The sequence below is a fragment of the Stigmatopora argus genome, chromosome 10 (assembly GCF_051989625.1).
Source record: "Stigmatopora argus isolate UIUO_Sarg chromosome 10, RoL_Sarg_1.0, whole genome shotgun sequence".
NCBI lineage: Eukaryota > Metazoa > Chordata > Actinopteri > Syngnathiformes > Syngnathidae > Stigmatopora > Stigmatopora argus.
In genome coordinates, this window is record NC_135396.1 from 8,543,635 (window position 1) to 8,560,264 (window position 16,630).

Here is a 16,630-nt window from a genome sequence, read left to right on the forward strand (position 1 = left end):
AAAAGCCCAACTCATTGCTAGGCAACTATTGGGCGACTGCGCCGTCACTATGGCGTGAAAATAATGCATCTTAACGTGCAAAACACAGGAGTTGACTTAAGGATGTCTCAGCGGCGTTTACCTTATGCCTGTGCATCTAATGTGTGTTTACTCGGTTGCAAACCAGAGAGGCAGACAGAGTTGTAAGTGGACCATTAGTTAGCGTGACGCCGCATGGCAACTTCTCCAGCAGCGAGCAAGTGGCCCACTTGTATTCTCGCTTCAAAATGAGCACACTGCTGCTATTTATCATCACTATATTGAAATACTCAAAGGAGGGAGGGAAAAAAAGAAGGAAGGTTTATTGGCCCCAGGTTGCTGGTGAAGAGCTGCTTCTTGGTGACTGCCGGTGAAGCTTAGGAGCATCAAGGGGTAATGCCAGGACAACACCAAGAGCATCCTTTTGGACATTTAAGATGTTCCATTTAGGGGAGGCCTTATTCTTTAATAGACATCAAAGCGGTTACTCCATTTTTAGCTGGTTTGAAAGTACGTTCTAGCTTTTTGTGAGTGGGTAAACAAGAGAAACTTTCGAATGGTAAATATCTCTGTGCTTTACTTTAACCCAGTACAAGTGGCACCAGTGGTATTTAAAAAATCAATTACATTTTTTATTATTATAACTTTTAAATAAAATAGAAAAACTAAGATAATATTGATTGTTTTTTTTCTTCGTTTTTTTTAAATATGAAAATAAGTTATAGGTGAAGTACCGTAACAATTTAAGAATGAATAACTTTCATATACTTTTCATCTTCCAACAGCGCCGCCAACATTTACATCGACACCGCCACAGTATGTGGAGGCGAAGGAGGGGGGCAGCATCTTGCTCAGCTGCTTTGCCCAGGGAAACCCCAAACCTGGAATCAGCTGGCTGAGGGAGGGGGAGGAGCTTCTCAGCAACGCTAAATATTCGGTAAGGAAAGAAAAAGACAGTGGCTATGGTGGCAAAGTATTTTATTGCTCACTATGGGGAACAAAACAGTTATATTCATGTTTTTGCACTGTAAAATGTTGCACATCATTTGGTGAGATCTAAAAAATGAGGTGCTCATGCTAAATTAATCAAACATTTACCACTGAGTCATGTTTCATTTATGAAGATGTTGAATTGTTCTTCAATTGAATATAGAGACTCTTCTATTATAATTTTTATTATAGTTTGTGCTTTGAACATTGATTGGTTGGTCTATGATTTGATCCAGTACAACTAATTCTGGTATGTCTTACTTTCTTGTAAAGACAAAACGCTTTCAATTTTTAAAATCAGTTCTTCATTATTCTTAATTTGTATTCTTTTTGAAAAAAATGATATATTACTTTTGTTGACACCTATTTCTCATCAATGTATGATAATTTAGCATGTGTCTTTTGGTTTGAATATATTTTCTTGCATTTGAATCTTAATCTTCTTTATTGTTTTTCTTGGCCTTTTCCACTTTTTATTGCATTTTTCAAATTCACCCTCTCTTCTATTCAGATAAGTCTAACAAGTGTAAATAACCGTGCACTCACTCCACTAAAGGATTGGGCAACATTTTTATTCATTATTAATTGCGGGCACATATATTCAGTTAGTCTTTATTTAAACACATCGCTTCTAGTTTAGAAACAAAATACAGAATTGAACGGAGAGTTTACCAGCTGTCATCTGATATAATTCTTTCTTGGGAAATGTATATGCTAAAAAGGCTTCTCCAAGTGGAAGTGCAAATGTGTGCATGTGCGTGTGTGCTGGCGTGTTTGCTCACCCACATGCTCGCTTCCACAGAGACTCGCCAGAGAAATGCAGGAATGTGTCAGACAGTGGCTGGAGAGGAGAGGAGGGGAGATCGGGGGAATTGTTATGGTGCTCCCTTTACTTAACTTTATTGCTTTATTCATGGGCACAGGGAAAAGGGATACAACGAAGATGTTAAACATAACGACACACATACTGTATGTACATTCTAACTACCATCCTCTAAGTGTTTTGCATCTTGATCTGATGTGTGTGATACAGTACCACCTTCACAGACTTTGACTTTGTGGGACTTTTCTCACAAATATCTATTGAGAATGCCAATCATCACATTTATCAGCTTTGACATCATTCAGTGCATGATGCTCCTTTTCTCATAAATGTCCAGCACTCTCAAGTTTGAACTCGAGATTTTGCGGGTGGGCTTCTCTGATCTCAGGCCCCAGATTGGATTTTCCTCACAGTTTTGGGCTGTTTTGATTACACTCCGACTTTGAGCCTGACACACACAAACTGTGCTGCGAAAGTGGCATGTTTGTTCATTTCACAACAGTCGAGTTTCTTGATAGATGTAGAATATGTTCCGTGAGGTTAGCTCTTTGCTCCCCAAGCTGTATAATAGACTGACAAGAGCTGTGTGTGACTTAAATGGACGTGGCATCACAACCTGTTGCATAATTTAAAGGTTGCGGAGGCTCTTTAGTGTTTCTTTGCCTTTTATTATTACCTATAATATTCTCCTTAAGCTAGCTCAGTCACGATCATTTTCACGGTGCACTCACGTTTGTACATCTGTTAATCTTTGCGTTTATTTTCTATTTGTGTTTTATTTCTCAGGTACACGACGGAAGCTTGACCATCCTTAGTATAACCCGCGACGACAGAGGGGCGTACACGTGCAGAGCCAATAGCGACCAGGGGGAGGTGCTGCACACCACCCGTCTGCTGGTTCAAGGTACGAGTGGGTCAAGTGAAGTCATTGGGTGATCATGTCTTGAAGCCATTGGCACGCGTGCCCTCCTTTTTAAGTTAAATAATGTATTTCATCTTGATCACATTGCATGTTCTCCCCGGGGTTGCGTGGGTTTTCTCCGGGTACTGCGGTTTCCTCACACATTCCAAAGACATGCATGGTAGGCTGATAGGACACTCTAAATTGCCCCTAGATGAGTGTGAGCGTGAAAGGTTGTTTGTCTCCTTTTGCCTTGCGATTGGATGGCCAACAATTCAGGGTGTCCTCCGCCTCTGGCCCGAAGTCAGCTGTGATGGGGTCCAGCACCCCCTGCGACCCTAGTGAGGATAAAGCGGTTCAGAAAATGAGATGAGATGAGATCTTGATCACAAAAAGTGTTTATTTAAATAATTTTTTATAAAAAGAGCTTTCTTCAGACTACCTGTTAGGGATTCTCTTTCCCTTTCTCCTCCATTAGCTCTGAGAAACCGACAAACTATAGTTGTGTCTTCCTTGCCTCTCCGTTCTTCTGTGGGTTGACATAACATAAATAACAAGCAAGTGTTACCTTTAAAACATGTCAATAGGGGAAGTGCTGTTTTTCCCCCCTATCTCTGGGGTCCAAGTGTTTTTGTTTGGCCTGTCAAAGTTCACCTGTCAGTGCTCTGCCAGTCATGATGCCTCTCAAGCGGTTGTCTTGAAACTTTCATGAATCACATCTTATGTAACAGTGAGTGAGAACCCTATTGATTTAAAAATGATAACTAACTCAATGGCTAAGGGCCCAGTGGCTATTTAGATAACAATTTGGCGATCATTCGGGATTTTTAGATGCGCAGTTACATACTACCTTTGTTGAGAATATCATAAGTTATCAAATACAATTTTGACAGAGGAACTAAATAACTACAGTAAACTATCACTTCTCTCACTCCACATACCATGCTACGCTCCTTCTGGACCGGCTCAACAAAGGACAGCTTACCTTTCATGGCCAAGTTTTTTCCGCTTCCTTTTTCATCTAGAGTTACTAGCAAGATTTCCCGAGAGGATGGAAAGGTTACAATGTGAAGCACGCGCAAGCTTAACAGCCATAACTGTATATCTGCCATACTGCGTTGTATCAATGATCTGTGGATTCATAGTGGAAGTAGAGCATGTTTTTGAACATTTAGCACTGTCATACAAGTGTAAAGTTGACCAATATAAGCTAGAACAAAGCCAGAGATAAAAACAAAATGTTAGCCAAAAATTGAAGGTTAGGTGTTCAATTGTATGTTTCTGGTTTGTCTTGTCAGGGCCTCCGTTCATCGTCTCCCCACCAGAAAATGTCACCGTCAACATATCTCAGAATGCACTTTTCACCTGCCAAGCCGAGGCATATCCTGGCAACCTGACCTACACCTGGTTCTTGGAGGATGAAAATGTCTACTTCAAGAAGTAAAGTGTTCTTCTATTTGGCAGTCTAATTACTACGCTATTATTATTAGATATACCACTAAAAGTTGTCTTTCACTGTAATATTTTCTTTTTAGTTGTTTTTTATATCTTAATTTATTACATATTTTGTATATATATATGTAGTATCATTTTATTATTCTATTTTTATAGTCAATCAAAGTCATCCTAAATCAAGTGTAACAAATTTTATTATTACTTTACGATTTAGCTTATAGTTTAGATTTTTTTAGATTATTTTTATTGATTTTATATTTTTATTTCATAGTTTATATTTTTATGTAGTAATGTTTTCTCTTTGAAATAGAGCCAATATAGATTATAACTTTGAAATCTTACTAAATCTGAACTAAATCTTTTAAGTGTGCAAATAATTCAAAAACTTTTACTAAAAAACAATAACATCTACTTTTAAAATCTGACTAAAACTTTAAACTATAGAAACTTTGTTTGAATCCATAACCTTATAATTGAAATATTTCTATTTTCAAACCAATTAAACAATAGTTATACAGTAAAACAAAATAAAAAAACATGAATAATTTTTAACCCCTCAATTCCCAGTTACCTTTGTGGTTAAATGAATGAGTTAAAAAATATTTATTGAGTACAGACCTTATTTGAATTGACAGTATATTCTCAACTGGTTGACTCTCTGCTGCTCTCTTTTGGCCTCTTTACGTAACTTGGAACACTCCTTGCATTTGTGAGTCCAAATAAAAGCGCTCCTTCTTTGCAGTGACCTGAAGCTGCGAGTGCGCATCCTTATCGACGGCACCCTCATCATCTTCCGGGTCAAGCCAGAGGATGCCGGAAAGTACACATGCAGCCCGAGCAACAGCCTGGGCATCTCACCGTCGGCGTCGGCTTACCTGATCGTTCAGTGTGAGTGTTGCCATGGGAACCGCGTGCGCTGGCGGTGGGGTGTGGAGTGGGTGGATATTAGAGGCGGGAAAGGCGGGAAAGCTGCTTTGTTATTTCTCACTCCGACACGTTCGCCATGGCTAATTTCAAGGTCACATAATATGCTTTCATGATGCAACCGTCTTCATTTCGTCATGCGCCGTATTGTCATTTGAAGACGGAGCCATCTTCATATCGTGATTCGGCCACCTTCATTTCCATGCATGAAGATATTTAACTGACAGATGAGAAGGCCACTCCTAGGCTGTCATCATCGTCAGCCGTCATGCGCTGAGCTAATTTGCTCTTCAGTCGCCTCCTGCCAGTCATTGATTACTGTGCTAAGCTATGTGGGAATGGATTGTCAATGGGGAATTGACAGCTCTGCACCCACAGGCACCCAAAATGCGGGCCGCTGCTCTGAGACGCTAATGACATCGCTCCGTCATGCCAGTCCAACTTCCATTTAGTCGATTTCTTTCTAGGGCTGAATGATATTGGAAAAAAAACGACGTTGCAATATTCACAATATATTCAAAATTAAATGAAAAAGTGAATATTGTCCACCAGATGACTTAAAAATTTCTGTTTGGGAAGACTTTAGTTTACTCACCATGAACTCATTGTAATTATATAAAACTATTTAATCCAGTCTAAGAGGTAGGGGTGAGCGTTATGGCAAAAAGATAATAATTTAGACAGAATTTGTCTCATCCAAACATGCTTAGATGTCTGTAAAACCCTAAAATAAATAGAGAAAAAACACATTCTAAAATTTCCCCAAAAGGTTGGTCTTTTTTCTCTCTCAGATCCGGCCCGAGTGATCAACATGCCCCCGATCATCTACGTCCCCCGCAAACTGCCTGGCACTATCCGCTGCCCGGCTGATGCCAACCCACCCGTGATGTCAGTCAAGTGGGAAAAAGATGGCTACCCTTTGAGAGTGGAGAAGTACCCCGGTTGGAGCCTGACGTCAGACGGGAGTATCCGGGTAGCCGAGGCCACCGAAGACTCCCTGGGCACTTACACCTGCGTGCCTTACAACGCCCTGGGTACCATGGGCATGTCCCCCCCTGCCACTCTGGTGCTAAAGGTGAAGACCCATCCGTATGAACCCTTACAGTCTGGTCAGTACTGATGTGAGTGTTTGTGTGTAAAGGATCCCCCTTACTTTAATGTGAGGCCAGGGGGGGAGTACCGACAGGAGGCTGGCAGAGAATTAGTCATCCCCTGCGCTGCTTCTGGAGACCCTGATATTCCCAGCATCACTTGGAGAAAGGTAATACTAAAATCACCTAATTTTAATATGTTTTTTATCTTTTGCTATTAACGCAATTTTTCCCCATAATTACACAAATAAATGTTTTTATTGCCATTTTTTAAATACTGATACAACTTATACTTTGCACATGTAAAAAAAAAAGTATTTTTTATAATGTTTTTTTAATTCTCTTAATAAGGTAGTTTTCTCTAAAAAAATATATGGCATTATGGCAAAGTAGGACATACAAATTTCAATTGAACTGTTTTGGAAAATCACAGAATTATTTATTTTCTTTCTCATGATATTACAACTTTTTTCCTGATATAATTCTAATTTTTTCAGCAGAAAAATATCAATATTGTGTGCAACATTTTTTTCTTGTGATACTGTATGGACAAATTTTATTTCATTATTTTTCTAATTCAAAATGTTCCTTTATCCTCATTCCACTCACCTATTTTTCCTTTTCACTTTTTGCGTTGTCATTGCACTTTTTTTTTTTTTTAATGCAGCTTGCTACTGCTCAAAATACTCATCAAATACATTTTATTTCTCGTGCAATTCAGATTTTATATCTTGTACCAGCACCAGTTCATTCCTCTTGATTCTAAAACAAATTACTTGTAAAATCCAAGTTGTTTCACGGCTGATATATTTTATGGCACATACACTTGTCAAACACCACCTTAACCGTACCATGCAGGTTGGGAAGCCAAGCCGAAGCAAGCACAACATCCTCCCCAGCGGAAGCTTACAGTTTGTGTCGCTAAGCAAGGAGGACCACGGAGAGTGGGAGTGCGTCGCTACTAACGTAGTCACGAGCATAACTGCCAGCACCAGGATCCTGGTCATTGGTACCAGCTGACACATTCCCTGACACCCACACACACACACACACGTCGCACATGTGTCTAAATGTCATTGTCGCTGCTTCCCACCATTTGTGTGATTCCCATGAAGCAGCGAGCAATAGACATCTCTTAATCTCTTCGCCTCTATCCAATTTGGCCGTGGGCGTCATTAAATTTTCATTTAATCTAATCTGTAATAGCTTTATAAGGCTCATTTGTGAGCTCATTCTGTAATGGCTACGCAAGCTCAGCTTTTGTGTCCATTGAGTGGAGCGAGGACAGTTTTACTGCAAACTGTAAATCCAAACCCTCAGACATCATATGGAAGCTTTGAAACTCCTTGAGGACCAATATGTGACTTTGCCTTGAATTTATCACAACGTTTAATACTATAATGCCCTTATCCTATAAGTAAATAGCATTTGACCGAAAAGTGAACTTGGGTCCCCTTCAAGCTAATTTAAGGACATTTTCCCAAATACTTTACGTTTGATAATGTGTTTGTACTCCCTACTAATTAGGTCATTTTAAAAACATAACAGTGAATTCCAAAATATAAATTTAGAAAATTCATAAAAAGAATGGAAGAATACCTGAGAGGTCTGATGAGTACAGGTTATGCATTGTTTCTCTGCTTCATGATGTATGTGTGTGTGTGTTTTTGTGTGTGTAAAACACTCAGGGACCAGCCCACACGCTCCTGGCAACATCCATGTGGTGCCCTCGACCACCTCCGCTAATGTGTCCTGGGAAGCGGGCTACGACGGCGGCTTTGAGCAGACTTTTTCCGTGTGGTACGGACCAGTGTGAGTGCCCCTCGTCTCCTTGTGAAATGTTTCGTGTGGATTCTTCTTTGATCGCAAATAGCCGCCTGAGGTCTTTATTTACTGCTGATTTAATTCAGAGAGTGTTTTTTCTGCTTAAATTGGCTTAAGTCCTTACTATCTGTGAGTGAGCAATAACATCAATAAACTGACAGCATTTCAGCCTGTCTTTTCTTCCCCACTCATTAACATTTTATAGAGCACTCCTTTTACTCATGTTTTAGTGCCACCGACGGCGCTAGACGTCCAATAATTTGTGGGCACTGTGGGTTTACAACATTTATGGAGATTTAGTCCTTACATTTTTTTCTAGTGGGTAAAAGCAAGCTTCTGTTTCATGGAGGTGATTCTTTTTTCTTGTGGATGACAGTTGCAATTTGAGGAAACATGATATAATACCTTCTGCAGCCACGTTAGAGATGTGATCATGACAATAAAACGATGGAACAATAAGAATTTTATGTCCCTCCGGAGGTTACGTTATTTTTTTCTTGACAGTGCTAGGAAGAAAATAAGTAATAATCAGATGAATATAATACTCTTTCGCCTTTATTAGTAATCTTATTTCCCCGGTGGACTGTTGTAAGTAGGTCACTTGTGTGCACAGTCCAACTTTAAACCGTAATGCCTGCCAGTAAAAAAGAGAACAATAAAGTAAAATTGCAGCCAAACCATGCAAGGCCAAACAATTAAAAATCTATGTTGATTAAAATTGTATGAGTCCCACTCAAATGTAAATGTGACTTTTATTTCCGTTTGCTGCGTGCAGGTCAAAGAGAGTGGACTTTGGTCCACACGACTGGCATTCCATGCCGGTTTCTGGTGCTCAGACGTGGTTGTTGGTGCCAGGGCTGGAGCCTGGGACAGAGTATCAGTTCAGTGTGCTGGCACAAAACAAGCTGGGCACAGGCCCATTCAGCGAAGTTGTGACAGTCCACACTGCAGGTGGGCTTCAGTTTAAGTGGCCATCAACACTCTTAATTTTGGCATAGAAATGGTGTTCAGTACATTTATTGTTGTGGAGGCTCAATGTAATATACTGCCCTCTAGTGCGGATTCAAAATGACATTTTGGAAACATTTTACTGTTATTCAATGTAGCACACACCATTTGCATCTGTAAATACTTGAAATGGAAGCAGTGTTCATGTTGCATTGTTGAATCTTTACAATTCACTTTGATAGAATTGAGCACAGGTGTGTGATAGTACCAGCAGTGATAAAAAAGTGCTCTCATGTCGAGTGGCCACTGAATAGGAAAATTGTGTGTTTTTTCAATTTATTAAACAAGATCATTTCCACTGGGATGGTCACGATAGTGTTATTATATGTCCACTTAATTGCAAAGAATGCTACATTTGCAAGGACACCATACCTTGCACACCAATGATCCAGAATTCTCTCTTACTTTGTGATCCAGGCTCTCCCCTGGGTACCCCAGAACCACTGGTGCTTCTTACCCCACCACGGTGCCTCACCGCCAACCGGACTCAGCATGGCGTCCTGCTCACCTGGCTCCCCCCAAGTAACCACTCATCGCCCATCAACCGCTATATTATGGAGTTTCGACTTGGGGAGCGATGGGAGACCCTGGATGACTTGATTCCGTCCACTGAAACTGAAATAGTCGCTAGAGACCTAGTTCAGGTCAGAAACTGTTTTTGGTCATGTGACCATAACAAGAAGATAAAGTCCCCTTGTTCATTCATTCATTGATTTATCTTATCCTCCCCTTGTTCATGTTTTTCCCTAACATCAGGAGTCCTGGTATGAGTTTCGAGTAATGGCAGTCATGGAAGACCTAATCAGCGAGAGCAGCAATGTAGTGGGAGTGTCTAGCACAGGTTAGTACAACACAAATACTTTACCTCACTTACTTTCTAAACTTTTTACTATGGTCTTTAGATCCTTTCCCCCCTGCGGAGGTGACTGACGAGGGTCTAGCTCGGCCCGTGGTTGCGGGCGTAGTTGCAACCATTTGTTTTCTCGCAGCGGCCGTGCTGTTTAGCACGCTGGCGGCGTGCTTCGTCAACAAGCAGCACCGGCGCAAGCTCAAGCGCAAACCGGGTTGGTCCACGACTACCTGAGACTCATCTTGGGGTCTCACGACACAAAATGTTAACCGTGAATGTCTTTGTGCTCTTCAGATCCTCCATTGTCTGTGACGCACTTCAGGAAAAGTGTGGAATCACCGTAAGTCATGCCAAAAAGACAGCACCATTTTTTCCCCAACAAAAATAAAAGTTTCTAGTTGTTTATTAGTTTAAACAGGAATAAAAAACATTACGCTTTCTTTTTGATTACACAAAAAATTTAATGTGTCTTATACTATGTCAGAGGACACGAGAATGTGCAGTTGCACTGAAGTAGAAATAAACAACCTCTTACAATATATACAGTATGCTTATTTAAAATGATACACTAGGTGAAACATTCTCGAGGTGCAGGAAAAGTTGAACATATGCAGACCACATGCCGATTAGGAGTTCAAAGCAGCCTGATCAGTGTGCAGCACATTATTGGAGTGGTCGAGCAGCAGTGTATGTGCTCTTTCGTACTGATTTTGTATATCCATGTGTGTTTTTTTAACTTCAAACACTATCCACTATCTGCATGACTCTCAGTGTTGGACACTTTTTTGTTGTTTAGCTGCACATTTAATGTACAATATGTGTGTAATCATCTGTCTGTGTGGCGAAAAAAATGTAGACGTGAGTGAAAAGCAACTGGAGAAACAAGGGCTCATTTATAGCATAGGACAAGTATTAGGATGTGAGCCGTACTCCTTCCTTACTAATGCCGTTCAATATGAAGCAGGCCCATGTTGTTTGTCTCCTGCCGCAGGCCTCCTCTCACCCCCTTGCCAGGGGTAGAGCCCTGCTGGGACGAGCCTGCCAGGAGCACTTTCTTGCCCCCGCCCGCCAGCCCCCTGTGAGTGTGCTGCACTGCACTGGCCTGGCATGCATGCTTTCATACAGATATGAACTTTTTTTTTTGGTTGTGGTGCTTTTGCATGTGGCAACACTTTTATGATGCATGTACTGTACAATAGCCAGGATACCCATGGGGTGCGCAAAGGAAGCTCTGGCAGGCTAGATGTCTTTTTTTGTTGCGTCATCCCTGCTTTGTTTGTAATCTCCTGTCCCGTCTACCATGCTGTAGTCGCCATAGGCTGTTCTTTACTACCGCTCATTGTTGAGGCTGAATAGATGGATTTTCATACCAACACTCGGGCTAAAGCTGTTCAATGCAGCATATGTGCATGAGTTGATGAAGCCTGCTTGGAGGTATCCTAGAGACGACTAAACCAAATGTCTAAGGTACCAAGACAGCTGCTCTGTGTGAAGCTGCATGGTGCAATCACAAACCCAGAGAGAACAAGGTGGTTATGAGAAAAAACGAAAGTGGTCAACAAGTCAAGAATTGTTTGCATTAAATGATATTTTTTTTGTTAACCAGCGTAATCACTCAGTATGACTTTTTATGGACCGATAAAAATCAGGGTTTTGACTGCAAGGAAAGGGAACATGTTTGAATTCTGATAAATTATTGGTGTCTACACTGCTTCAGGTTGCTTCTTATTTAGCTCTCATTTTGAACCATGTCGTAATCTTGGAGTCTGTTGATTAATCTGTAAATATCGAACAGTTTTATTATTAATGATTGCCAGCCCAGAACATTTTTCAACCAGATTGGGAAAGTAAAATGAGTCTCACATATCTCGGACCAGAGGATAATCACGCAAGATAATCTTTCAGAGACATCCAAGATTCAGGCCATTTCTGACTTTGATAGCAAAGGAGGGTACAGACTCCCATTTTCTGTGTGTACGTGTGTGTTGCTTAATTTTCACCATTTCCCTTGCATTTCAAATGACAGGCCATCTATGCCCCTTTCTCTGTCAGGTTGTCATCAGGGAAGATAAGCCCGGAGAGCTCCCCTCCGTCCCGGCCGCGATCCATTTCTTCTGATGGCTCCCATGGTCCCGGGCTGTACGTCAGGAAGCTGCCCAGCCCCCAACGGGAGAAGGACAAGGAGTTCTCCTTCTACAGGAAAACCAAGCGTGCCATAGCCAGCAAGAAGTACAGCGTGTCAAAGTACGAAGCGGAAGCCACCACGCCGATCGAGTTGATATGCCGGGGCCCCGACGGCCGCTTCGTCATGGAAACCAGCCCGCCGCACCGCCGAATCCAGGGCTTTCCCTTTGCCGAGGAATCCGATCTGTACCCGGATTTCCGGCAGTCTGACGAGGAGAACGATTTCGACCCCGGCCCCCTGCCGCCCATCATGCCCACGCTGAGGCCCCAGCTTTCTCCGACGTCCTCGAGCCTGGAGTCCACGCAGCCTCCCACCTACAGCCCCCACATGCACAGGGCCATGGAAGGTATGAGCTTTGCAGAGGGCAGTGCAATTCACGCCTCAGGGCAGGCCCCGTCCGCCCGCTACAGGGGCTTCCCCCAAGGCCCCTTCTATGGTTATCTAGGCAGCCGCGTCGAATCAGGGATTCCAACACCATTCTACATGCCTGACGTTAGCCCGCATAGCTCCGCTCTGTCCTCACCCCCGGGCACCTCTGAAGGGCCCTTTGGCTACCCCTCCATTCCTGAGGAGAGCGGAGAGATGGAGCACCATCAGTACACCACGTCTGGCCATTCTCTGTCTCACACTCACAGCCCTCCCCCTCGCTCACCTGACAGCTGGCAGCCTCAAGCGTTACCCTTCCTGAGTCTGGAGGGTCCACGCTTCATGCTTCCCCCTCACCATCCTTTGCATCATCCGGACATGGCCGAGCCACCCTCGTACCTCTCTCACTCGCTCCCACCCGGTCGCCTCCACCTCCCTCCCTTGGCGGATCCGATAAGTCCGAGACTCCTGCAGCTGGAGGTCCCCGTCGCCCCCCCGGGCAGAGACAGGCCCCCGGGGCCTCCAGTTAGGCGTTTAGCTATGCAACAGGCCCAAAGTCTCGGCCAGCTCAGACACACGGCCCACGGAATGGGCGTACCAGTGTTGCCTTACCCTGACCCGGCAGCCCGAGCTGGGAGCCCAAGCACAGCCCCAAGTAGTAGCCCACAGTCCTGGCTCAGCCCGAGGGCGGGGCGCCGAGCAGACCCCAGCCTGCCTCCCTTAGTACTTCAACCATCCCGCCTGTCCCCTCTCTCCCAAAGCCCCCTTAGCACCCAGCCAGGTTCTCCAGATATTCTAGTGCGCCCACCTCCTCGCCCCAGCATCCTCCGCACCTCCCGGTCTTTGGAGATGCCCGAGCTCACCCTGCAGCCCTCGGCCAGCTTCTCCCGGAGGTCCTCCCTGACTGCCTCTCCTACTACTAGTCAGGGCGGCAAGCAGGCCAGCTCCAGTTACCATGCAGCCCACATGTCCTACGCCTCCACGGCAGCCAGTTACCCCTCGCAGTCCCCCTCGCCCCCGCCGGAAGGCAGGGATGTTTTCGGTCAAAGGCCGTCCCAGAGGAGGACAGAGGAGGAGATGCTACCCTCAGAGCCCTCCCAGCTCCAGATATCCTCCTCAGGGTAGGTGATCATTCCACCAGAGAATAATCTCTAGCTGTCTGCTGTATATTCCAAGTAAAACAGGAATTAAATGGCTCTAGTTAGACTTAGTTAGGATGCATATTGTTCCTTAATATGCAGAAGGCATGTAATTGCATTGAGCACGCATATACATATCTTATTTAGTCTCTTCTTTATGTGAAAAGTCGCAATCTACTTTTGCTAGTACATTCATTGCATAAGAATGAGCCATAAAATAAATGGGATGGCAATCTAAACAAATGCCATGTTGACAGCAATTGATTAAAAAAAAGAATCCTACAGCTTTAATATTCTAAGCGATCACAACATACAAAAGTTGTTTTAATTAGGCCCACCTTTTGGAAGTCAAAAGCAAATTATGAAAATCGAGGGTTATGTTAGGAACATTTACATTTACCTAGTGCAATTTAACATTCTTAAGGTACACTAATGCAAAAAATGATTTAGTCACAGTAAATAGCATAACGTGTAAACAACATAAAGCCAAATGCTCAAGTTGAGGCTTAATGTATGAATGTTCAGAGGGGTTCCTTAAAAAGTTTAAATGTGCTCAAATACATCTCCCTTTAGTTGTAAATATAGAACTATGGTCAACAGTTGTTTAACCTTTTAAGTCATTAATATATATAATAGTATAATAATAAGTAAGATATTGAGAATTGTTTTTTCATGTGACCATGTATTCTGCAAAAAGTAGTTGTTTGCACCTCGGACCCCCCTGCAGCTGTTCAAAGTAACACTTTCTGCTTCTTCCTAATACCTTTATTATTAGTGTTCCTAATTAAACAACTAGCCAATTAGCACAATAGTCTCTTACACAACAATGACATGAACAATGCAAAGTATTTTCCCCATGCTCTTAGTGGCCAACCATCATGTCAGGGCCGGCAGGTGCACGTGGCTGGTGGTCTCCAAAGGGGATAGTGGTAGCAGTATATGACTGCTGTTTGCTAGCGGGCGAGGGTCTTACCTGATTTGTCTTTGATTGATCTCAGCTATCTGGGCAGCGTTGTGACCCGACCCCCCACGCCGCAATAGGTAAGGGTCGGACCCATGTTTGAGAGGGGAGGGGGTCAGCAGGTGGAGGGCTCGAATCACTCTCTCCTTTAAAGGGGAATCGCTTTGGGTGGTGCCTCTGTGCTAGATTCAAGTGAGCACCATTAATGGTAATAATGTAATCATCATGGCCGCAGGGTGCATTTGTCAATAATAGTGCTGTCACCTTAAGCCTGCTGCGGCACAAGCCGCAGCCAATTAGGCTTGCGTGTGACTTCGCTTGACATGTTTACCTGCGCATGGATAAAGAAAAAGCAGCCTTGAATCAATAGAGGACGCACTTGAACGAGAGAAAGGAGTATTCCCCTTTAAAGATTTGTTCCATGTGCAAAATGCCATGCATGCATTCTCTAAACTTCTTTCTATATGACCAAACAAATACCAAGAAAAGCTGACTTCTCTGTCTCATTTGTGCTTTGCGTTTTTTTTTTCTTACGTCATGTGACCGTTTTAATAGCCATCCTCCTTCTTTCCCGTCATTTGACTCGTCCTTCTTAACGGCCATTTTCCTCTTCCTGCCATCTCCTCCCGTCAGCATGGTGAAGCCTCTTGTACCGCAGTGTTCATGTCGATCAACGTGTGCTGTATAGTGTTCATGTCTATATGGAAGACGTGCTGCATTTTAAGCCAGCACGCCGCGCCTCCCCCCCAATTTGTCCTCCACCCTTTCTTTCTCGGCTAATGCCTCTCGCTTTCTTTCTCCACAGCAGTAATAGGCCGGCGCCATCTTTAAAAAGATCTGTTAATGCATTTTGGCCTGCAGAACCTGAACTCACTGAAAACTCAATGAGGTCCTTTGGTTCTACCGAGTCACAAATTCAATGTTAGTGCGTTGCAGCTTTCAAAGCAAGCTGCAACAACAGATTCTTAACTTTAGATCTATGAAAATATACTAACTGGATCCATTTTGAAAATACTGGAAATGTACTTATTAAAGGTTATTCATTGTGTTTCAAGGATAGGTTTTTGTTCAGGACTTGGGGACGGCAATTGTGCTGGTTAGCAATTCATTTTTTCCCATCATTTGTGAAAATGGACATCTATCCGCTGGCCAAAAGAGAAAAGGGGGATAGGAATGGGACTCTATTTTTTTAAAATCAGGTGGGGTACAGTCTTGGATACAGTCGCCACCCAATCACAAGAAATATGCAGTCCCAAGAAAAAAGTATTTGAACACTTTAGAGTTAGCAGCATAAATTTGAAATTAAATCTCATTTTTTTGGCAAAAGTCATGCATATTCTCCCCGGGCTTGCGTGGGTTTTCTCCGGGTACTCCGGTTTCCTCCCACCTTCCAAAGACCCTGCATGGTAGGCTGATTGCCCCTAGGTATGAGTGTGATCGTGAATGGTTGTTTGTCTCCTTGTGCCCTGCGATTGGCTGGCCACCAATTCAGGGTGTCCCCCGCCTCTAGCCCAAAGTCAGCTGGGATAGGCTCCAGCACACCCCGCGACCCTAGTGAGGATAAAAAATGAGATGAAATGAGATGAGGTTTGGATGTCTAAGAGCATTAGGTATTCTTTCCAAGTAAATTAGTTTTATTAGTCGTTCATCAATTGCTAGCATTTCAGTCAGTTATTAACTGACACATTATGATATTTACCTCAATAAAGCATTATGTGCTGTGCACTTTCAGCCATTATTTAAAATGGAGAGTAGCAACTTTGCTGTACTTTCTCCAGTTTTAGAGATAATTCCTCTTAATGAAAGACATCAAGGCAATTCTTGTTAAGTGTTCTTTTCCTGTAGATCTGGTTAGCTGACTCCGTATTAACTCATTAGCTTAAGAGATTTAAGTAATTTTCCACCTTGCACTATGAATCTTGAAATGATGAAAGACAGACTAGAGAAGGTCTATCCACTGATGTGTTTTTACATCACCTGGCAAAGCAAATCCGCCACCCACCAACTCATAATGCATTGCACGCCAGCAAGATTCCGGTCCCCCGTTGTGATTTTACTAGACTAGACTTTTTCTTTCTCTCTCCATTTCAAATCT

The 16,630-nt window shown here is 42.9% G+C and overlaps 1 protein-coding gene across 3 annotated transcripts in view; it reads left to right on the plus strand.

The window, feature by feature from the left end:
- Positions 1 to 16,630, plus strand: part of igsf9ba (immunoglobulin superfamily, member 9Ba) — a 37,148-nt gene that overhangs the window by 14,316 nt on the left and 6,202 nt on the right. Inside the window, exons 4-19 of one of the 3 annotated variants that reach the window (XR_013303579.1) lie at positions 804 to 955; positions 2,618 to 2,735; positions 4,031 to 4,172; positions 4,930 to 5,075; positions 5,903 to 6,186; positions 6,253 to 6,372; positions 7,061 to 7,211; positions 7,891 to 8,014; positions 8,802 to 8,977; positions 9,452 to 9,678; positions 9,791 to 9,875; positions 9,937 to 10,098; positions 10,179 to 10,224; positions 10,876 to 10,962; positions 11,937 to 13,556; positions 14,573 to 14,615. Coding sequence is in view for 2 of the 3 variants with exons in the window: in XM_077611520.1 (XP_077467646.1) it covers positions 804 to 955; positions 2,618 to 2,735; positions 4,031 to 4,172; positions 4,930 to 5,075; positions 5,903 to 6,186; positions 6,253 to 6,372; positions 7,061 to 7,211; positions 7,891 to 8,014; positions 8,802 to 8,977; positions 9,452 to 9,678; positions 9,791 to 9,875; positions 9,937 to 10,098; positions 10,179 to 10,224; positions 10,876 to 10,962; positions 11,937 to 13,556 (3,640 nt within the window). In the remaining variant the exon portion in view is untranslated. The remainder of the gene's footprint in view (positions 1 to 803; positions 956 to 2,617; positions 2,736 to 4,030; positions 4,173 to 4,929; positions 5,076 to 5,902; positions 6,187 to 6,252; positions 6,373 to 7,060; positions 7,212 to 7,890; positions 8,015 to 8,801; positions 8,978 to 9,451; positions 9,679 to 9,790; positions 9,876 to 9,936; positions 10,099 to 10,178; positions 10,225 to 10,875; positions 10,963 to 11,936; positions 13,557 to 14,572; positions 14,616 to 16,630) is intronic. The other 2 variants (XM_077611520.1, XM_077611521.1) reach the window with 2 other exon arrangements.